The sequence below is a fragment of the Cricetulus griseus genome (assembly GCF_003668045.3).
Source record: "Cricetulus griseus strain 17A/GY chromosome 1 unlocalized genomic scaffold, alternate assembly CriGri-PICRH-1.0 chr1_0, whole genome shotgun sequence".
NCBI classification, from domain to species: domain Eukaryota; kingdom Metazoa; phylum Chordata; class Mammalia; order Rodentia; family Cricetidae; genus Cricetulus; species Cricetulus griseus.
In genome coordinates, this window is record NW_023276806.1 from 268,775,526 (window position 1) to 268,799,584 (window position 24,059).

At 39.0% G+C, this 24,059-nt stretch overlaps 1 protein-coding gene across 1 annotated transcript in view; it reads right to left on the bottom strand.

Annotated features, from left to right (window-relative positions):
* Nucleotides 1–348: 348 nt before the first annotated feature.
* Tmem26 (transmembrane protein 26) overlaps nt 349–24,059 on the bottom strand; it is a 45,704-nt gene continuing 21,993 nt past the window's right edge. The window contains exons 3-6 of the mRNA XM_027395066.2: nt 22,198–22,311; nt 18,840–19,060; nt 3,679–3,755; nt 349–764 (exon numbers count right to left, since the gene is read on the bottom strand). Of these exons, the coding sequence (XP_027250867.2) occupies nt 349–764; nt 3,679–3,755; nt 18,840–19,060; nt 22,198–22,311 (828 nt within the window). The remainder of the gene's footprint in view (nt 765–3,678; nt 3,756–18,839; nt 19,061–22,197; nt 22,312–24,059) is intronic.

Consider the following 24,059-nt stretch of genomic DNA (forward strand, 5'->3'; position numbering starts at 1 on the left):
GGGTTGGAGGTGGGGATGGTAATTGCCAGTCCTAAATCTTGGAAGGGTGTGTTATGACAGCCCTATCTACATCTTTCCAAACAGTTCCATAAGAACCAATCACTCAGGGTGGTTCTTAGAGTTGTGTAATGTCTGCTAATCTCAGTAAGTTGTAACAACAGGTACCTGCCAAAGTTTCTTCCATTCAGATGAAAGAATGAAGAGGACATTGGCTTTGGTATAAGATCATCTTTTCATGTTGTCTCCGTAGAAACTGTTGTATGTGAAAATTGGGCGGGGAGTAAAAAGAGAACCAGTCTATAAGAAGAAAACGAGTCAAGTTCCCGGCTGTGTGCAGGGAACATATAACTAAGGTATGGGGTAGGATTCCTCAGAGGTGACAGGTGAGGTTTGCAAAGGCAGGGCCTCCCTGGAGGTGTCCTCCCACTCACTGGGACTACTCTCAGAGGGTTGGTCTGGGCCAGTGTGCCGTGTTTGGGGACTTTCTGGATGATCTCGCATGGAAGCACGGGTGGCCATGATCAAAGCCACCAGTCGGTAGAAGTGCAGTGCCATCACCAGGGAATTCTTCACGGCAAAGAACACCAGCATGTGGTTGATCACTTTGAAATAGGTCATCAGGACAAGGCGCACAACAAGGAAGGGGCCATCTTGAATGAAGAAACTGAGGCCAATGGCCCATAGATCGGCACTGTACTGGCACAGGAACAGCCTGAGGAAGCCCCTGGCTTTCACAGAGGAGGGGCATACCAGTTTCAACTGAACTGAAAAATGAAAGAAACAACAATGAACATTTAGAAATGCAAGATGGAAACAGACATCTGAAAAGTCACTAGTGGAAGGCTGGCTATGAAGGATGGAGAATGACCATGCAGTTTAAGCCTGGGGAGAACAGAGGAGATTTCTCTTCACCTCAGGCCTCCATATCCTGGCCACATGGGTCCATCTACTTTAAAGGTTTTGCATCATCTTCCAGCCTCCCTGTAGAAAATGACCTACATGAAGGTTTAAAGGAAAGTGCTGTGCGTGTGTTTGGGGGTCTACAGAGTGGGGAGGCAACCTGTCTGTACCGGGGCCTCAAGTCAGGTAGCCTGGTACTTCCCCTTGCTGCCTCACTCTCTAGCATTGAGATACTGGCCATGTGGCATAACCGACAGGCACTTCAGGTTCTCCCTTGAAACCCAGGATAGCATGAATCCTAAGACCGGGTCTCTATTCATTGACTTATTTGTTTTCTGTTAGAATAGCACCCTCTCTTTTTGCCCCCTGCTTCTTCCTCCAGTCTTCCTCTTGGGACAATGAGTGACTTTCTTAACTGGTAAATGCAATAAATGAGTGACAGCGTTCCCAGCCAGACCATCCCAGATGCTTTCTCAAGCATGTCCTTACTTACTACTCCACTCAAGTGCTTAGAATTCAAATTCAAATTTAACTCACATTGAACATATTTTTCTATGTTGGTGATTGCGTGTCTGGTATGGGAGTGCAAATATAGGCCATTATTTTATTTTGTCCTCATTCCCTCTGCTTTTGTTTTCCTGTTTATAAGCAACACCAAGAATAATTGCAGATATTCTTTTTTTTTTTTTTTTTGCCAGTTGAACAAAAGGAGACTCCATCAACAGATGAAACTTTTGTTTTAATTTCAAAGATGTAAATTAAATTCAGGGTCAAGGGTAGAAAATAATCCTTTCAGTAATAATAAAGCCTTCCATTTGGAGTTTTCCAACAAAGAATGTCTCAATCCAGCAAGGGCGTGCAAATACCACGGAGTGGCTTTGATAGGGGTGAACACAATGTACTGCTGGTTGGTGAATACAATAGCGGTTTAGTCAGAAGTGACATTTGGTCTTTGTTTTTCAAACAGCTGCATAGCATTATCACCTCTGAACGTTTACACAATTCCTTTCTGAAATAAAATTTTTCTTAGCAAGTCTGTGAACCACAAGATAGGAAAGGGGGAGGGAATGACAAAGGAAAGACAAACATAAGGTCAGTGGGTGCCTTTCTTGAGAAGCCATGCTCAGGGAATCCTTCCTGGCAGACCCCCCTCTCACAAGGGTATGACTCAATATCTAAAGGATGGAGCCCAGAAGTCTAACAGAACAGCAGCTGGCTGGCTTCTAGCTTACGAAGTACTGCTAGTAACGAGTACTGCTTATCTAAGGCACCCTTCATCAGAACATCTGCATGTTGTTTGCACATATATTTGTTTGTGATTATTAATCTGTAATTGCATTGGTATTCTCCTTTTATTTTCTTTTTGAGAAAGTATCTCAGTATGTAGCTGTGGCTGGCCTGGAACTCACAAAGTAGACCAGGCAGAGCTCAAACCCAGAGATCTGCATGTCTCTGTCTTCAGAGTTCTGGGATTAAAGGAGTGTACTGCCATGGCAAATCTTTTTTATTATTTTTTTTCTAATTTGAAAAAAGGCAGGCAACTCTCTTTCCATTTGTTAAGGAAACAATTTTCTCCAAGAAAGTGTGTGCTTAAGACCCAAAATGTTCACAAGATCTCTGAGTCTATTAACGTGTACCCCCAAGTTCACAGATTCTGTCTTCTTCTCACTCTGAGGCCAGCAGGAAGAGTGTCACAAAGAATAAAATAGATTAAGAAAAAGAAGTGTTAAAGTCTGGGGCTCCTCCAGAGTAAAGGACCAAGGACAAGAATTGCCAAGTCACATTTCTAGCAGACCAAAAAGTTATGGTGTGATTCCAAGCTGAAACCATTCAAATAGTACTCTCTATGATGCTAAAATGGTTTCATATCATATCTCATATCACATGAGAGCCACATGTGGCCATGAAGCAGGTAAAATATGGCCAGTGTCACTGAGGAGTTGTTCCCTAAGTTTGATTTAATATAAATCTGTCCAGCTGTGTGTGGCTGGTGGGTACCATGCTGTAGGACAGCACAGCTATTCAAAATCAATATTATGGCATGATAGCCCAAACAGTTTACTTCTTACCAACCTTTAAGGATTTATGTATTCATTAAAGTTAGAATAAAGACTGCCATTAATGGAAATCATAACTTTCCACATGGGGCTTGAAACTACAGCTCTTACTTTGTATGAGGGGTCTCACAACATGACTGGCTGGAAATATGGAGAACACACACCAACAGGTCACTAAGCACTCACTATTTAATTGAGACATCAATTGAACTGCTGTGTCATTACAGATGAGAAACTGAGGAACATACATCTAAATTAATTTTGGCAGGATTATATACAATAAATAGTAACTATTAGTTGAGTTGAATATAAAGCAGTATAGCTTACTGCTTGAGAATTTATTATTATTATTAATTTTTGGGAGGGTACTTTTTGGAAACTGAATCTTCCATAAACCAGGCTGACCTCAAACTTGCTATCTAGCCAAGCATGACTTTGAACTCCTGATCCTCCTGTGTCCATCACCATCATGCTGGGATTAAAGGAACACACCACCATACCTGGCTATGCTCATTTGATTTATCTTAAGCTCCATCACGCACCAAAGTGGATCCACAATTTGTCTTTCCTGAGTCTCAGCCTACTTTCCTTCTAAGTTGGAATAGAGCTAACACTAGGATATCAAAACATGAGTTCTCTCAACTGCCTTCTTTGCCCTAGTATAGTTTACATTGAAGAGTCGCAATTTTCTCATTCTTTACACAAATATGAATAGATTTACCTGCCAAGTCCAGGGGAAACTGCAGCATGCTCCATGTCCATACCACTAGGATGCCAGAGACCAATGTAGGGTTATTCCTAGAAGACAAAAGCATTTCACATTAGCAATGATGCATACAAGCACATGCAGAAGAGAGACATCAGCTGAACTGAAGCTTGCTATGCACTAAAAAATGTTTTTGTGAGTTGGCAAAATATCCTGTGTTATAATAAGTCTGTGAAAAAAATAACGTGTACGATAATGGAACCATACAAAAGATACGGTCCTTGGCTGCATAGCAACTTTGAGGTCTTCCTTGTCTACATGTTATCTTGTCTCTAAAAAGAAAAACAAAAAAAACACAAAAGAATTATAATAAGCATAAATGAAGACAGAGCCTACTGGTCTCATATTTTTTCTAATCTGATAACACTGGAGAAACATTATGGAAGAGAAATGCTATAAGAAATATTTAGATACAGACATAAATATTCAGACTCTAAACTTCAATAATAATACCCCAGTACCAAGACAATTCAAAAGGCTGGAAGGATGGCTTAGTGCTTAATAGCACTTGCTGCTATTGCAGAGGACCTGGTTTGGGTTCCTAGCACCCATAGGGTAGCTCACAACCATCTATAAACATCTACAGAGATCCGAGAGACTCCTCTGACCTCTAGTATCAAGAACACACATTAACACGGGGAACTCCTATACTCATTAACTTTTAGAGAATCCTTACAAAGAGACAACTCAGGAGAGTGGAATGATGCTCATGTACCCAAGGCTCAACATAATAAAAGAAAAGCACCCTTATGTGGGAAAAGTGCAGTAGTATTTTCATTTAAAAAGGGCTCTCAGGAGAGAATAGACAATGAGGCATGCTACATGCTGGGTGCTGTGTGTGTGTGTGTGTGTATGTCTATCCCTGTGTCTTTCACTATTGTATCCTCAATGCCTAGAACAGTACCAGGCACTGACAGGTATTCAGTATGTATTTATAGGAAATTTTGATTGGATGTTCAAAAGAAGGGGTCATGTTTGAAGAAACCCTCAAATATCACAGACCCAGGAGAACTACCTGGAAAAGTAGAGTCAGAAAGAATAGAAGCGGCATAAAGGCAAAGAAACTAAAGAAGGAACAAGCAGACAAACAAAAAGAGACCACATGGTATAACAACAGATTTTGTTTCCAACTTTTCCCAAGTGAGAGCTTTGACTGGAGGGGGCTAGAGAGGCATCTGGAAGTGTGATCCATGGCAAACTAGATGGGGTGGTTTCAAGGGGTGTCAGCAAGTGCACCAAGTATGGTGATCTTGAGAAATTAAACCTCAAAACTCTGAATTTGTGAAGGAAATATCTAAGCTGTCTTTACCTGCCTCAGTGGATGATGTGGCAGAGGTGTTGGCGACAGAAATAATAATAATAATAATAATAATAATAATAATAATAATAAAATAAAAACAAAATGAAGGCTCCACTTTCAAAATGAAGCAGAGACAGGTCTCAAGGTACAGAAGACAAAGTACCATTAACGCCTCCTTGGATTATATAAGTGAGTCTCCAGAAGGCTTCTGAGAGTCCTCGGAGAGGGAGTTAATTACCAGAGTCATGTGGCTTGTCTGAGAATAACTGCTCTCCAATAAGCTTATTTCTTCTTTCTTTCAAAAACTGACTTGGGATTACCAGGCAGGTAATGCTATAAATTGATAACAGACATTTGGATCTAGATAAGCCTCCCTCGGATATCTCCCATAGTGTCTTATTAACAAAATTAAGAAATATTGAGAGTGAGTATGGCTAGGTGGATTTCTGACTGAGCAAATGACTCCCCAAACAGAGTGCTCTAACTGATGGCTTCAGGCTCTGTCTCTGACTCCACCGTGTGTTTGATCAATGGCCCTGTTGATGACGCAGATGGAAGGTCTCTCATGCACACGCAGTACAGAGAGCACTTCTCTAGAAAACCCAATCACAAGTCCAAGAGATGTGACTGAACAGCCTAAATTGGGATGGAACAGAACAGAAAAGATTCCCTTTCCCAGAAGCAGCTCTCGGGTTTTTCCCTTGATATCTAATTATGTGCCTATGGAGTGACATGATTTATGGCTTTCCAGAGTCAAATGCAAGCATAGGTCAATTCACAAGAAATATGAAATCGAATTTTAAGTGGAAGTCCTTTGAGGATGGAGACCGAAGCTCTTCTTTGCTGTGTCAATGTCTATGCATAGCAAACCTTCCATTTTTAACTAATATCATATATGGCCTCTGATTTCAGGCTTACACAGCAGGCAGTTTTCTCCGTGTCTAACTCCGTGATTACACTAAATCGTCTAGTAACTCAACCAAGAAGGCACATGTATCCGCATTTGATCATGAAGGAAACGGGACATGGGGAGTTGGGGGGACATGTCCAAATTCATTTTCTTGAAGGAATAAAGCTAGATAGTGGATTTCAGCATCTATCCCCTTAAGAGGGCCATTTTTCATTTTTAAATTTTTCTCTATGTATATCTGTGTGCTATTGTACACATGTGTATGGGTTTCTCATGGAAGCCATGAAGAGGCACCAGACCCCCTGGAGCTGGAGGCACAGGCAGTTATGAACTATCTTATTTGGCCTTCTAGGAACAGAACTCCAGTCCTCTGGAAGAGCAGTATGCACTCTTAACTGCTGAGCCCACATCCAGGCTTTTAGCTAGTTGCAATAGTTGATTTTCTCCTGGTTGTGGCAAAATAGGTAACCAAAGCAAGTTTAGACAGGAAAGATTGATCTTGGCTCATGGTTTGAGTGATGGGATCCATGACAGCGGGCAGGCATTCTGCATCAGGACCAGACAGAGGTGACTGCTGGTGCACTGCACACCATCTCTCTTTTGCTCTTATTCATCCCAGTCCCCTGACACCTCATGCAAAGATGAAATAACTCACTGGAGACTATACTGTGCCACCCACATTCCGAGTACATCTTCTTCCTCCGAAGTACCCTCACCGATGTTCCTAGATATGTGTGTGTCTCCTGGGAGACTCTAAAGCCCACCCAGTTGAGAATCCAGAGCATTCATCACACCAGCCTCCTGGAGCAGCTCCAGGACTTAATCGGAAAGTGTGAGTCCTACTGTATTTCAGACTGCTCAGCACACATCTGAAACACGCTTCATGTTTGAGGAGAGATGTATAAGTTAGCTCACACAAAAGGACGGCACCTGTGACTGCCAGAAAACTTAGAACAATGTTAGATACAGAACAGATCAAGGGGATGAATGTTTATTCCCCTTTGTGCTTAATGGGACCCAGTGAGGGAAATAAAGTAAACTTTGGTCTTGTGAGTTCAGAGTGAAAGTGCAGGTTCAAAGAAGCTTAGTTGCATCTATCATATCTAATAATATCACCTAATGACAGAATACATCACTTCCAGCACAGATAGCTTCCGTTAGCGTTAGTTTCACCAAGCTTGCAAGAAAATGGTTGATATTTTAGAGAGGCTTTTTAAAGATAAAGGCAAAGAGAGTTTTCCTAAAACGGTCATTTTTGGGGTTTCTTGAAATCTCAAACTTCAATAATTCAACCCTAGACATTTGTCTGTAAGGCAGTGGCCATGCACAGTCTCTGGTACCTAGGGACAGGAATGTAAAAAACCAGCTTCACTACCCCCAGAGAAGCAGAATACAGTCTCTAATATTACACTGACACTTACAGGCCATATCATATCCACACGTCATTTAACTTCTGCATGCTTTTGTGTACTCTGCATCACGAGATTGATAATTTCAATAGTTATTGGATATAGTGTATTATTTTTACTGTGAAACCTATCTTGATACAGGCTGTGCTTATATGCTGTTCCCCCCCCCCTGCTATCTCATTCCAGTCTGTCTGTCCAGACCTCTATGGTTAGCTCATGGCAAGCTCCATTCTCTGACCTTCAGAGGGGCTTTAGTTTCACAAGGAAGATATCACCACAGCAGATTAGTTATGTTTGTTTTATTATGCATGATCCTGAAACTGTTTCTAATGCTCGTATTTATAAGATAATGACAGTGTCTGCCTCAGCACGAATGTAAAACCGAGTTAACTTATTAACCTAAAGACTTTAGAACAATTCCAGGTACACACTATGATGAATAAGCAATACCCAGAACTGTTATCTACTTAATGAATATGCTATTTTTATGCGACCTTCTGTCTAAAATTCTTTGTGCCTCAATTTTGTCTTCTCATTTATATAGAGATAAATTGTAGACTGGCCCTAGACCCAAACATATTCAACTGTAACCATAGCATTTTCTAAATTAGTTATTTTTTCCATTACTGTGACAAAAGCAACCTAAGGAAGGAAATAAGGGTTGATTTAAGCTCACAGTTTAAGGGTATAGCTCAGCATTGCGGAGAATCTCAGCAGTTGGAGGAAGTGATGACTGGCCACAATGTATCCACAGTCAGGATGTAGAGTAATAGGAAAGCTAGTCCTCAGCTCAATTTTCCAGTCCTTCTTTGTTATTCACTCTCGGAAACAGCCCAGGAAATGGTGCCACTACATTCAGGAGGGGTGTTCCCTTCTCTGCTAAACCTCTCCAGAAGGATCCTCAGAGACATACCCAAAGCTGTGTCTTCTAAGTGATTTTAAATCCCATCAAGTTGATAGCCAAGACTAAGAATCACAAATAGCAACTTCAAAGTTCTACATGTGCACACATAACCTGTCCACACACGAAGTATGGAAGAATGTGAGTGCTAAGAAATAAAATTATCAAAAAAAGATAACTTTGGAAAGCTGCATCTAAAAAAAAATCTAGAGAAGAATAATGAATTATTAGATCAGAGAGTGAAACCAGGAAGGTTACTAATGGAATATAAATAAGTGTTGAGCTTAAGCAGCAGTCAAGAATCTCAAAGGCCTGTGGGCTGGATTTATCTACTACTGTTCTAATACCAATCGGCCTTTAGAAATATTATCCAAGTAGCTGGGATACCAGCATGGGACTGATCCAGACCCCAGGAATATGGGTTCCAGTGAGGAGACCTCGGAAATCTACAGGACCTCTTGTAGATAAGTTCAGTACTTATCCCTAGCATAGGTGTGGACTTTGGGAGACCAATCCACATACAGGGATACTCCCTGAGCCAAGACACACGGGAGTGGGCCTAGGCCCTATCCCAAAGGATATGATAGACTCTGATCACCCCTATGGAAGGCCTCACCCTCCCTGGGGAGCAGAAAGGATATGTGATAGGTAGGGTCTTAGTTGGGGGGGATGGTAGGGGAGGAGGGGAGGGAGTGGGAACTGGGATTGACATGTAAAACAATCTTGTTTCTAATTCAAATAAAAAAGAAATATAAAAAATAATAAAAAAGAAATATTATCCAAGAAGCACGGCTACAGTGGGCTTCTCACGGTATCCACAGTCAGGAAACCGGCAGATGGATGCTAGTACTCACCTTGTTGTCTCATTTTTTTCCTTGCTGTTCAGTGTCAGATCTCAGCGCACAGAGTGTTACCATCTACAACCAGGATGTTACCTGAATTTTAGGTCTTCTCATCATGAAATAAAAGATCTTCAGAAGTAAAATTACTGAGGTGTAGTATACACTTTCTTTTTGACAAATGGCAAGATAAGTTACTAGCCTTTGATGGATCCACAAAACCGATATAGTAGGTGAGAATTAAAAATATGAAGTCACAGGGGTTGGAGCGATGGTTAAGCGATGAATAGCACTGGCCACTCTTCCAGAGGATCCAGATTTTATTTCCAATACCCATATGGAGACTCATAACCATCTGTATCTCTGGTCCCCAGGGAGGTGACTCTGTATTTTGGCCAAATGGATATCAGGCACACACATGGTGCACAGATATGCATGCAAGCAGAACACCCACAAACATAAAAGTCAATTTGAAAAAAAAATGTATAAAAGAAGTCACACTTTGATTATTTCCTTAACTAGCTTTTTTTTTTAGAATATAAAGGTTTTTAATATAAAATAGTCAGTGAATGAGATTCATGTACATTTAAAATACAACAAACACATTAAGATAATAAAGGAGGGAGAGAGGATGGGCACAAAGTACAAAACTTTCAGAGGGAACAAATCATTTAGAAATCTGCAAAGTAGAGAGGCTGAGCACAGAAGAAACTTGGGGAGGGCCTCCTCTTTATTGTCAAATATTCTGAGATATAGTAATGGTATGGGAACAGACTTCTTTTTAATAAGAGATCCGTGTTCAGAAACCATACAGAGTGTTTCCCAGAGGTGATGAACTATTTCTCCCAAAGATGCTGAATTTAGACTCATGAACATTTTTGGAAGAGAAGCTACAGCAAATGAAAAGGTCAACAGATGCCTCTCCCCCTTAACAAATATGGCTTATATTAGACACGCTGTCAAAGATCACCATCCATGCTGTGGAAATTAACTAGAGACAAGCAACAAATTCAGTAACACAGACTCTCCTTAATGCAGCAGAATTTCAGGTAAGAGCAGTAAGAATCTGCAGTGTCCACACTTATGGCTCAGCTACATGAAAGAAAAATTGTATAGGTTGGAGTTAAAGGGGCAGAGAAGAATTTATTCCAGATGACAACGATTGTTGGGAAGACTGACTATAATATTCTGCAACAAAAGGTGGGAGAGGTTTTAAACCTTATGAAAGAAAGCACTGGAGGGTCCTCTGTGGCAGCTGATTGATGTGGGTGGAGGATTTCTGTGGGCGCACAGATTAAGATACACGGGACTCGGATAATGTAGGTTAATTTTATTTCAGGAGAAGTCACTTACACGAGAAACCGATAACCCACAAGTTCCAGTTCCGGCTGCTCTCTGTGACCCGACCAGAACCACGAGAGAGCAAGCCTGTCCTGGACCCTAGATCGAATTCCACAGGCTCACATACACCACATATGCCACTTTGAAACCTATTGCCAGTGAAGCAACGAGAGCAAATGGCAAGAGTTACATATTTCTGCTTGCTAATTGGGATTTAAAGTGTTCCACAAACACTGCAAGGTGGAGCCCCATTTTTCTCTATGACATTGCCTCCTTATTAGAATCTTTAATACATTTGAAAGACATGGATCCTACATCCTTGGTCCTTGAGAAAGACAAGAGCTGGGAGAAGACCGAAACTCAACAGGACCCAGATGGAAAGATCTGCCATTTCTATTTTCCTGAAAGAAGTGTTCCAAGGAAGAGAAAACCAAGCCTGACTTGATTTGAATATGAACCCCCCATCACTTTAGGCATTTGAACACTTGGTCTTCAGTTGGTGGCATTGTTGGGGAGGTTGTGGAAGCTTTAGGAAGCAGAACCTAGCTAGAGGAAGTATGTCACTGGGGATGGGGTTTGAGGTTTTAATAGCTTGGTCTCACTTCTCTTGTGTCTCTGCTTTCTGTTTCCCAGGCCGGCTTCCTGTCCTGCAGCCTTGCCTTTCCCAGCATGGTGGGAGGTATCCTGTCAGGAACTGTAAGCTAAATAAACCCTTTTTGCCCTTAAAGTACTACACCTACAGAAAAGAGAGGGAAGGGAGGATGTTAGGAAGGAAGGAAGGAAGGAAGGAAGGAAGGAAGAAGGAAGGAAAGAAAGGAAAGAAGGAAGGAAGGAGGGAGACACATTTCTAAAGTTTATGCGAAAGGCAAACATGTTAAGGGCATCTTGGTCAATCAAAGAATGTTACAGGAGAGGACCTGGTCTCGAAGGAGCTGAACTAACTTAGAATGCAGTATAAAAACTGACACAGGCTAAGCATGTTAGTATGTGCCTTTAAATCCAACATTGAGTAGGCAGAGGTAGATAGAATTCTGTGAGTTCAATGCTAGTCAGGTCTATATAGTGAGTTACAAGATAGACAAAGCTACACAGAGACGCTGTCTCAAAGAAAGAAAGAAGGCGGAAAAAGAAAGAAGGGATGGAGGGAGAAAAAGAAAGCAAGTAAATAACTTCACACTCAGAAATGTGATGGTCTACAGACATGATGGGCTTGTTTAGAAAAAAAAAGGAAAATGTACAACTTCTGCTTCAAGGTTGTAAGCCCAGCCCACTGGTGGTGAGTGATAAATAGACTTCAATTTTAATAAAGAATTTCTAAAAAAAAAGTTATGGAGGGACATGATAAATTCTGTGTGCTCAGTTGATTAAGAAATTACAGGCATGTTCAGTAAAGAACCAACAGTGCTCTGCTTAAATGAAAAGATGAGGAACACATGAACATTTCCTGACCCTAAATGTGCCTCTCAGTGTATCACATGTTTTCAGTGGGTACAGCTGATCATTTCTGTTTAAATTACAGACTGACTACAAACTACATCAGTTTACTGAAGTTGCTCAGGATTCAAACCAAAAGTAACACTGATAGTAAATAGATAAGTAGATCAGTCAATCAATACATAATCAAGGCATCAACCAGTGTCACCCAAAGGTTGATAGATTCCCCAGATTAAGAAAACAAAGGCAGAGGGCTGGAGAAATATCTCAGTGGTTAAGAGCACTTCCTACTCTCTTAGAGGACCGAGGTTTAGTTCCCAACATCTACCTCTAACTTCAACTCTGTGAATAATCTCGTTTCTGCAGGCACTGAACACAAGTGGAGCTCATACATATATTCAGGCAAATACATATGCATAGAATAAAGCATCTTTGAAGCTGACAAATGAAGAAGCTTGTGATGGTGTTAGAGATGTATGGAAAATGTTCAGTTATTAACAGTGTGTGTGATATGTCAAGAACAGAAATGAAGAGCCTATAACTAGAGATCAAAATATTTAGGGAAAAAATAAGGACATCAAAGCAGATAATATTTTGAAGAATGAAAAATAGTTATGTGCATAAATTAAAGGACTATGGCATGCAAAAGACTCAACAACTCCACAGTTTAAGCAAAGGTATAGCAACTGTATGAAATGAGCATAAAGACGCCTAGAGTCAGTAGCACAGGGATTGTGAGGAGCCAACTAAAATGACTCTATAGTTTGGCTTCACATCTAGATCTGAAATAGTAAAAGAAATAATGAGTGAATGGGAAGATAGACTCATAAGAAATATTTGGTCTGAAGGTCAGAGAGTCAAATGTTTTCAAGAAGAAACCAAGACCTCTGAAACATTCGACAGCAATCTTAGGAAGGGGAGGAGCAAAGAAAGCAGAGCATGTATTTAAAGATGATGGTGGAGGTATGTGCCTAGCAGCACAGACAAACTGCTGGTAGATGAAGAAAAAGAAACCTTGAAGTCAGCGAGAACAAACTGATTCTCCACATGCAGCATAACCTTGAATAAGCAAGGACTAACATCTGGTAAGTTTTCAGAAAATAACTGCATAATTGAATTACATATATGTAATATGGATATTCCTATCATATATATATGATTGATATATTATGATATAATGATATTATGATATATATAATGATATGATATAATAATATATATATGAATGATATAATGGAAAGTCTGTTGACCGCATATTCTGTGCAAAACAAAGCTATTCTTCAAACCAAAACACAAAATAAACATTTTTTCCAGTTAAAGAAAGACTTGGGAAGTCTCTTGCTAATTTTATCCTGGTAGACACTCTAAATGATGCCATGCAGGATGGGAAGGGTTCTTACCCTTTTTAAAATGAAAGTATTGTAAAGGAAAAAAATATTGTGTGCTATCACATACCAAGGTATAATATATGTATTGCTATAATAGAACAAAGGAGGAGATTGAAATGGAGCTATGGTCCTTCATGAAGCAGATGGAGCCATAGGTGATGATGAGTTGGAATGATGACGTTGTATTTTTACTGTAACTACATCAGCAGCAACCTATTGTAGAGAGTAAACAAGAACTCATCCTTCCTAAGCAGGCAGAACATTCTAGGACAGTGGTTCTCAACCTTCCTGATGCTGTGACCCTTTAATACAGTTTCTCATGTTGTAGTGACCCCCAACTATAAAATTATTTTCATTGCTAGTTCATAACTGTAATTTTGCTACTCAATTATGAATCTTAATGTAAATATCTGTGGGTTTGGATGGTATTAGATGACCCCTGTGAAAATGTCATTCGACCCCATAATGGAATCACAACCCACAGGTTGAAAACCAGTGCTCTAGAGGCAACCATACACTCCACCATAAAACAAGACAATGAAAAATTTATAATATTGAACAAATTTAAATTATATTAACACACTACAGTAGAATTAAAATAAAAACAATGGAAAGAATTTTGAGGAATCTTCATTTACTAGGAAATTAAAACACCTCACTTACAAATAATCACAAGCCAAGGACAGATGTCAGGAAAAACTGGAGGTTATTTTGAATTATATTAAATAAAGGGCTAACCCATCAGAATTTACAGGATGTTAAGAGGAAACATATGTCTTTGGATGCTTATGCTAGAGAAGAGAGATTAGTAATCTAAGGTCTCATTAAGAAATGAAAAACTGCAAATTGTTCAAAGCAATCATAAGAAAGCTCAAACATCAGAGCAGAAATGAATAAAATATAAAAACAGAATATCAATAAAGTCAGTAAAAACCCCAAGCTGTTTGTTTAGAAAAAAAACAACCAAACAAACAAAAAAAGCTCAATAATCCTCATGCAACAAGTAAGCATGCCAATCTCCCGTTGGGCAAAAGTAAAGGGAATGAACAAACTCTTCAACCCAGGAATGTAAAGGAGAGCTCACCCCTGACTATACAGAAATGAACATGTGTATATTAACAGTATGAAAACTTCATGGCAAAAGATGGACTACTTAGATGAAAGGGGAAAAATACACTAAACTCATAACAAATGTAAGGTATTTAATTAGCCCTACAGGAAGTAATGCCATTGAATTAGCAATTAGATGAAATGAAGAAACAAAGACAGGTGAGGAAGAGAGAGGAAGAAGAAAAGGAAACAGCTTCCGTAAAGGCTTGACCCAGATTGCTTCCTTGGTGAATTCTATAAAATCTTTAAAGAAATAATATCAATTATGCAAAAAATATTTTCAGAAAATAAAAATAGAGAGGAGGCGTCTTGATGTGTTTCTAAAAGCCGGTGTTACCCTGATTCAAAAGCTGGAACAATGCTCTGCTAGAGGTTATACAGGGAAACAACATGCCACATATACAAGACAAACGTTTTTAAATCAGAGCGAAAAGCATAGTATAGAGGATTATACAGCACAACTAAGTTCAATTTATACTGACATCAAAGGGGGTTTAACATCTGAAAAACTGTTAATATAAGAAAGGGCAACCAAAATAAAATCATACTAACGAAGGCAGACTTTGTGATATTCAATACACATAAGAACAAACCCTCAATAATCTAGAGATAGAAAGACATTTCCTCAAGTTAATAAAGATACTCTTGTACATCTAATGGCAACACCATCCTTGACAAAGACAGACAGAATGCTCATCTCTGGAGACTGAAATGTATAACCCCACTACCTCTGCCCAATATTGAGAATAGCTACTAGGAAGTAAAATAAGACAAGTAAAAGGAATTCACAGAACCTACATACAATGGCAACAATCATGGTGTCTTTGTTAACAAATAGCATGATCTAGCACATAGTAAAACCAAAAACATAAAACAAAATAAGCAAGCTCTGTGTGTCATTGCTGGTTACAAAATCATTATGTAGGTAAATATGTTTTTACTAAGGCAACTAAAAATTAGAAAATCAGAGCAAAAATATCCCATTGGAAAGAATATAAGAAATAATAAAAGGTACAGGAGAACCATTTAGAAAGCAGAGAAAGACTTTCAAAGCAAAGGTGAATTGGAAAGTATTTAAGCTCAGACTTTTTGCCTTCCCTATGAGAGGACTTCAAAATGTAAAGAACTTCCCCAAGTGATCCTTAAAGCCACCTCACTTCCTACCAAGACCGCAAGGTTTTCCTTTTGTGGTTTTTTTCTTCATAAAACTTTGCAAGATAATAACAGCCATGTGGATAGGCAAAGGCCTTAGGATACCAGAAGCAATATTTTTAGAAAGCAGTGCCACATTGTCTAGAGTACTCTACCTCAAAAATCACCAGAAGCTACAGTGACAATCATGAGATGTTGGCATGAAGACAAACACATGCTTCCTTGGGGCTCTTGGAGTCAATTGATTTAGAGTAAATGTGGTAGCTGAACTCAGAGGATTTTCAACAAATATTTTTGAGACAATTAGTCCAAGCTGGCACAACAAGTAATTTTGCGTCAATGCCAATTACTTCACATGCACAGAAAATTAAATCAAAAGCAAACACACACACACACACACACACACACACACACACACCAGTTAAAAAGTTCCATAGGTAGAAAAGGGAACACACTTCTGATTGGAGATTTATTCTTATTTCTCATGTATGCCACCAAGAAGCATGACCCATAAGATAAAATAAGTACATTATATTACATAAAATTATGTCGTTCATAAGACATCATTGTGGGGCTGGAGGGATGGCTCAGCAGATAAGGACTTGGGTTCAATTACTAGCACCACATAGTGGCTAACAACCATCTATAACTACAATTCCAAGGGATCCAGCTCCTTGTTCTGGACATACACACACACACACACACACACACACACACACACACACACACACACACGCACACACACACTTGACATTTTGAGTAACATTTCTTACAATATAGGTAAGATCTGAGACAGGAACTTAGAACTTGGTAGGAAGTTGTTTAAAGAGAGGAAAATCTCGAGATGCATTCTGGAACTTGACCATGGGGTGAAGAGCGTTAGAGTTATGGAGGTGCAAGGGGGGCAGATGGGAGATTGCAAAGGGCCACTGGCACAGTCCAGGAATCTTCTAAACAAAATGACTTCAATTTCAGAAAATACAATTGAAACAATATTTTAAAATAGCATCTGTAACAAAAATCCTATACTATCCATGGGAGGGCATTTGTAGAACACTCAAATTCTGATAAAACATTGTGTAACATTAACATATAATCCACACACTTCCTATAAAAAAAAACTTGGAATCATTTCTAGAATACTTTCTGACTACGGATGAGAAGCCTGCAGATACAAGGGCCAACTATAATTTATTCAGCCCCATTAAGCATCAACTTGCATGAAATGCAAGTTCAATTTTTCCAAAATACATACTCAGAAAGTATTCAAACTGAACTGTAAGTGACAGAAAAAAAAATTGGGGATTGATGGTGTTTTGAAGCATCAAATGCTCCCTAAATTCTTGCTGGACTAAAACAGTCCCATTCTGGCTGAGCTGCATGTTCTTTAGTTCATAACTTGCTCATGATGGTTTTGCTCCCCGCACTCTGCCTAACACAGTACCTGGCACATGTTACATAACAAACGAGTCTTAGTCATTTAAACAATGTCTAGTGACTTCCAAGGGTCCTTTTTAAGGGTCAAGCAATTAAATAAACTTATTTAAAAATCAACATTTATTGGTAAACACAGGATACATTACTCTTTGATGATACTTCAGGATGGGACGCGTAGAGCCCATTAAGGTAACTAGGTTTGGATTTTTCTCATTTTATGACTAGCTCCATAAAGTATAGCCCTCCCCTAGCCCTTTTACTATCCTGTGCTGCCTCTGTTCTCTGTAGATATTTAGCAGGTATGTGTTCATTTCCAGATAGGGGTAATTTGTTTCCATTTTGGTGTCATGTCTCTGTAACTATCCACATTCATTATTTCATGTGCTCTATCATAATCCATTCATGTTCTTCTAGTAATGGCATCGTAGTATAATTATCCTAAACAAATCTGAAAGCATTATGCAATGTAAAGTGCTGACCAACATAAGGCATTGAAACCACAAGACTGAAATAAACACTATGACTACAGTGATCTGATTCATATTGGATTCCTCAAATAAAAGATTGTCAACTTAATAAACTAAAAGAAAAATTATTATGCACAAAACAATGAGTATTCTTGTAAAAATATCCCCCGCTTATAAATAATGATTCAGACTATAATTGAGAAATTAAATTTATTCAATAAGTTGGTGTGTTTTGCTCAGGCTTTATGCTATGTTGTTTGAAGAGCGCGGGATAAAGTAAACTGTAGCATTAAAAGCCAGCCTCATTCCAATTTATTTTTATAGCATCATACAAAACAACCCAAGCTTAAAGTACATTCAGGCGCGGGGACTCAAATCCCTAATGGGAAAAAAGTGGCTCCATAAACAGATGTGATCATGGATTCTGGGTTTATTTGCTTGTGGCAAAAATAAAAGTACCAACTCAATAAGTTTTAATTTATAGGCATCTCCACCAGAAAGCCTTTGGGCACTTTGAACAAAACTGACTAAATATAAAATTTCATACAATAAAACTTCATCTGCCCCATTCTCCCTTCTCACCGGGAAATGTAAATTCTTCAGCCGCAGAAAGGGACAATTCCTCTATGTCTTTTGTAACTATGCTGGGATCTAAGAGAAAATGTTGCTATACTCCTGCCACCTGGCTGAAGACGAAAGAGACATCAGAGGGTCTTCATTACCTACAGTCACTGTGGTTTCTCCCTGACCCTCCTGAACTGCTGGTGCCAATATATGGTGATCTACTCTAATCCAGGCTGGATATAACATGTCCCATTCTCAGGAAAAGACCCCTTCCTCCATTTCACTCTTTACAATGAAAACCAGTTTCTAGGACACACACACACACACACACACACACACACACACACACACACGCGCGCGCGCGCGCATGCGTGTGTGTGTGTGTGTGTGTGTGTGTGTGTGTGTGTGTGTGTGTGTGCGCGCGTGCATAGATGGTACATGTTGTAAAATGTGAATACACGTTCATGGGTGGACATGTGCTTATGTGCCCTCATATGTGTGTAAGTGCACAAGAAGCCCAGAGGTTTGATGTTGGGTATGTTCATCTATCGATCTTCACCTTCCTTTTTGGGTCTCTCACTGAACCTGGAGTTTACTGATTTGGCTTGAATGGCTAGCCAGTGAGCCATAGAGATTCTCCACATCTCCAGTTCTGGGATCATACACACACACCTCTATGCCTAGTATTTACATGGGTATTGGAGTTCCAAACTCAGGTCCTAATGCTTGCATGGCAAACAATTTACTAAATAAGTCGTCTCTCTAGCCCTGACATAAAGATATCTTTAAAAACCATATTCATGCAAAGTACAAATTAGAGACAATGAGACAGAAGTGTGGTGCTGACTTAGAATCAGGTCTTACCTGACATCATTTTCCTTTAGAGTCTCGGTGGTGAATTCCAGTATGTCGGCCGCTGTCCCCACAAATATCAGAAGAAGTTCTGAAAGTTGGTCTCTAGTAATGGTTCCTCCAATGGGCAGGAGCCACCGCCCAATGATCAATATTAACAGCAGCGTTTGATGGAGTCCTAGGGTCCAGACTGGTTCACATACCATGGATAAGTTATCTACGAACCCCAAGGCCTGTTGAACAGAGATGTCCCACAGACATCACGATTAGGAACCATCCATGTGCGGAAGGTTATCCACTTCAACATGGCTTTCAGTCAACAGTGTGCTTTTGTCAACATTTTCTAAAAGTCATTCTTCATTTACTAAGGAAAATAGCAGTACTTTTAGTTGAACACTCTAAAAAGAAAATATAGAGGGTTCCTTAAGGTAGGACTTACTTAGCAGGTGGCTAATTTCAGCCTTATGCCATTAGTAAGATGATGCCTTGTAAGAGTTAAAGGACCAATGTAATAATGTTTTATGTATTTTTATTATATTCCACAATAAAGTATAACACATAGAAAAGTTTGATGAATTCCATATTAAAATTATAAAAGTTCTAATATTTACTTTTACTGATTTTAAATCTGAATTTACTAACATTGGAATTTTAGCCTAACACAATCTTCCTTTTGTTCAGCATCACTTTAAAACTCTAAACAGAAAAAATAGTGTCTATCCATTTACTTAATGGAAGATAATAATTGTAATATTTCTTATCTTTATTCTGAATATATAGCATATTATTCAATAATCCATAATTCAGCAAGAAAAATTTAGTCTGCCTCTACTCTTAGGTTCTGAGAAATACTTAGATCCCCTAATATATCCTGGAGGAAGTATCCTTTCCCATCTAATTTCTAAGTAAATTTCAAAGTATGCTATTACTGGCTTAGGCTAACATATTTAAAGATTGCAAGATCTAGGTCACAAGTAGACAGGACAATGATTTTAGGTGACTTCTGCAAACAGCATAGCTACCCTCGTGCAAAACTGACATCACCTTTTGATCAGTTGTCCGTACAAAATCCACAGTACAAAGGAAGAGAAATGATTAATGAAGAAGAGGATCTGACTTAATCCATACAGGAAGATCAAGAAATTCTTTTCATTTTCTTCTTGAGGTTTCTCCTGTGTGGCTTCACATACAACTCATGTAACTCACAGGGCAAAAGCATTATCAGGATAAATATTACTATTTTATTTACAATGAAAAAAATGACTGACTTGTCCATGGTGAGATAGGTAACTTCTAACTGGAACTTGCATGATAATGCATGCATCACTCTGTTCTACTCTGGGGCTCAACAGTGTATCTTATTTTAGGAAACTTTTTTGTTGTTGTTGGTAGACACTTTTGCTTATCTTGAGTCCCTTCTGTAAACTGTTTTCAAATAGGTCATTCTCAACTTGCTAAATATAAGATGTGTGAAGAAAAAAGAAACACTGTGCCATTGTATTTTGGCAAATACCATTTTCTATTATATGAATATTATAAGAAGTGAATATATAATAATGAATATATGTTTATATAATCCCAACTATTGTAATAAAATAAGACAACAGAGAAAATAAGAGGTATGCTCATTGAAATGGAAGAAATAGAATTGCCTTTGTTCAAATATCACATATGTTCATATGTAGAAAGTCCTAAAGAATTGGTGGGGGAAAAAAACTTTCCTGGAATTAATAAACAAACTGTAGAATAAAGGTTGATATTCAAGAGTCAATCGTCTTCCTATATACTAGTGAATAAATAGATATTTAAACTAAAATTCAGAATCACTTACATTGTCACTGAGAAAAATAAAACACTTGGTTACAAATATAAGAAAATGTTAAAGCACACATATGTTATATGCACATTTATGTTAAAATACATGTTATATTAATACGTATGTATCAGACAATATGTGTTATGATGGCGATTTTAGATACAATATATAAAATCTGAAAAGGAATTAGTAAGCCGATCTTCACTGAAGTGCCTACTCTGTAAAAGGCAAGAGAACTATAGGACTGGGAGAAATATTTTCAAGAGAGACATATAGAAAGGACTGTTATCCAAAACACATAAAGATCCATAAAATTCAACCAGAGGGTAACAGACAAGATGTATAAATAGACCTATTGAGGGTATGCTGCTCAGTGGCTGGATGTGCTTAGCATGTGTAGAGCCATGGACCTGATCTCTTGCATCACAGAGAGAGGGAGGCATGGAAGAAGAAAAATGGGGAAGAAGGGCTGGAAGAAAGGATAGAGCAGTGTTCTCAACTTTCCTAATATTGTGACCCTTTAACACAGTTTTTCATGTTGTGGTGATCTCCGACCATAAAAAGTACTGTTTTTGCTGTTTCATGATTGTAATTTTTCTAGTTGTGACTTGTAATGTAAATATCTGCTTTCTGATGATTTTAGGCTACTCCTATGAAAGTGTTGTTTGACCCCCAAAGAGATCATGGTCCATAGGTGAAACCCACTGGGATAGAGGGAGATGGAGAGGAAGATAGAGGGAGAGAGGGAAGGGAGCTCCCATGCCAAAAGTGGTTGGGGTGTGTGGAAAAGAGAGGGTCATTGATAGGCAAGCACACATTTTGGATCAATCCTGTAATAGATGTGTCTAAACCCATAGAACATACAATACCTCAAGTGAACTCTTATCTAAACTGTAGACATTCAGTGACGATGACACATCTATGTAGGCTCATCAATTTTTTGGTTAAACATATCCGGACTGTAGATATAGTTGGTAGAGTCCCTAGAATGCATGAGGCCCTGGGTCCAATCCCCAGCACCACACATACATGATGTGGTGGTACATGTCTATAATCCTAGCATGGGGAAGGTGGAGGCAGGAAGATTGAAGGTTCAAAGTCATTCTCAGCTACATAGTGAGTTTTTAGATCACCTGGGCCATGTGATACCCTGCCTCTCAAATCTATACAGATGTTGGACTAATATATCACCATGGTGCAAGAGGGGAGATTGTGTATCTCTGAGAGAAAATACGTATATGGATAATCCAGCTACCTTCCTCTCAGTTGTGCTGCAAATTTGAATTTGCTCTGATTAAAGGAAGATATTATTATACGCAACTCTATATAAAATATAGACATAGAGCACATACATTTGTGACGATATAATTAGTATGCTGTAATATGATCCATTTTGGTTAATGTTTTTATACACTTGTTGTAAGAGTTGTGTTCCTAATGTACATGATCTTGAAGGTGATATGGGTTTAATGAATAAAATATGTCTTCTTTTACAATTCTTGTACCCTAAACTTGCAACTTTATGAAGCTAATCATAAATGGGAAAACTCTCACCAGGTCAAGGATATTTCCCATTCCATTGGTGTGTTCATGGGATGTCAGGGTTTGATTGACATCTCCTCTTCTGCTGAAGTTCTGTGCTGGTTTCTCAGGCTGGGCACTGCAATACTAAGAATGGAGAGCAGGTATGGAAAAGCTATCACAACAAAGTCACAGCAAAGCAGCTTCACTCCGTGCAGGAGACGATGATGGTGATGTGGGACATTTTCAGTGACCGTGTAAATGTTACCTGAGACCAGAACATGAGGTGGAGGTACCTGTGGACAGCACTCACTGCCAGACCCCCTTTCCCATAGCATGAAGGATACAGATGCTGAACCACCATAGAAAGCTATAAAATCTATGTGGCAGTAACCAGAGTCCCTTTCTTGAACCTTTGTTGGAACATTTGTGATACAAACTCTGAGAAGACATTTATTTAATGAGTTTGCTTTCTTACCAAGAAAGCTCTCTATCTAAAAATAACATTCCAGTTAAATAAATAATCTAATTACTTTCACCCTTCAGGCCAGGCTTGGCACATACAAGTCAGTAATCCAGTGTTGCTACTAAGGCAACCTAGGGCTGTGGGAAACTGGATTATTGACCTAAAAGATGATTTCCTTCTTTACTTTCTTTGTGCTGTACATGAATTTCTGCAAACGAATGGTCTATAATCTTACCTAGCCAGATACTGGGAAACTGAGATAGAATATGAGGTGGAAAATTTTATGAGACAACAAAGAGACAACACTTGGCTGACTTTAGAGTGGTTGACCCTTTCTAAGCTTCTGCAGTGCTTGCATGTTTTATAAAAACTTACACAGACACAGCTGACAAACAGAGACTGAGACAGAAATAGAGAGAGACAAAGACAGATAAAGAGACACAAAGAGGAAGACAGAGAGACACAGAGACAGAGAGCTGCTTCCACCTGCTAACCACCACCATCACCACTGTTCTCCATGCTCACATATTTCTTTAGAGAGAAATTATTGGGAGAAAAGAACTAAATCTATAAGAAAAGATTTTTTTCTCTGTTATTCTCAATACCATGCCATTTATTTCACAAGCTATTTGACAAGTAGACAGTAAAGTCTGCCAAGAAGCCATTATTTTCTGCTCTCCACCTAAGTGACTAGTTTTGTAAGTGAAATAGCATGATTAGGAGTATGCACACTATCTGTGTCTGTGCGTGTGGGTGTGCACATATGTACGTGTGTACATGCAAGTGAAAGTGCAAGTTAGTGTGTGTATGTGAATGTGGGTGCACACATGTGTGCATGTGTTTACATGTGTGTGCATGTTCATGTGAGTGCATGTGCATGTGTGTGTACATGCACACATGTGCACATGTGTTTACATACACGCCACTAAGTTTTCAAGAAGAAACAATGGAGACAAAACATTTCATCTTTGATCCAAACCCAAATCGTCTTTTGCAGAGTAGTTTTATCAGCCTAACTATGAAACTGTAACTACAGACAAAATTTTGATCACTTTTTTTATAGGCATGAAAACATACTGTGTACTAACAGTGGTGAGGTGATAGGTTCTGATGCCTTTATCTCTAAAACTCCATAAACAACTTGCTATTAAAAGAAAATAACACCCTCTGAGGCAGTGCCTTCTAATGCAGAAGCAAACAACTTAGCGTGTGTGCATCACAGTGCTAATTGAGCTCCTCTCCTTGTTACTCAGTTCTAGAAATATGAAACCTTCCTTTGCACATCAAGGCTGCCACAAACAGGTGGCTGACTCCTTACCCCTAATTTGCTTTGCTCTGCTTTTGTGTCTGTCATTTTAGTAGGCATCATCATACAAGGGGTTTCTGAAGTTAAGGAACTTCATATGGCTGTGTCATTAAAACCTAAAAT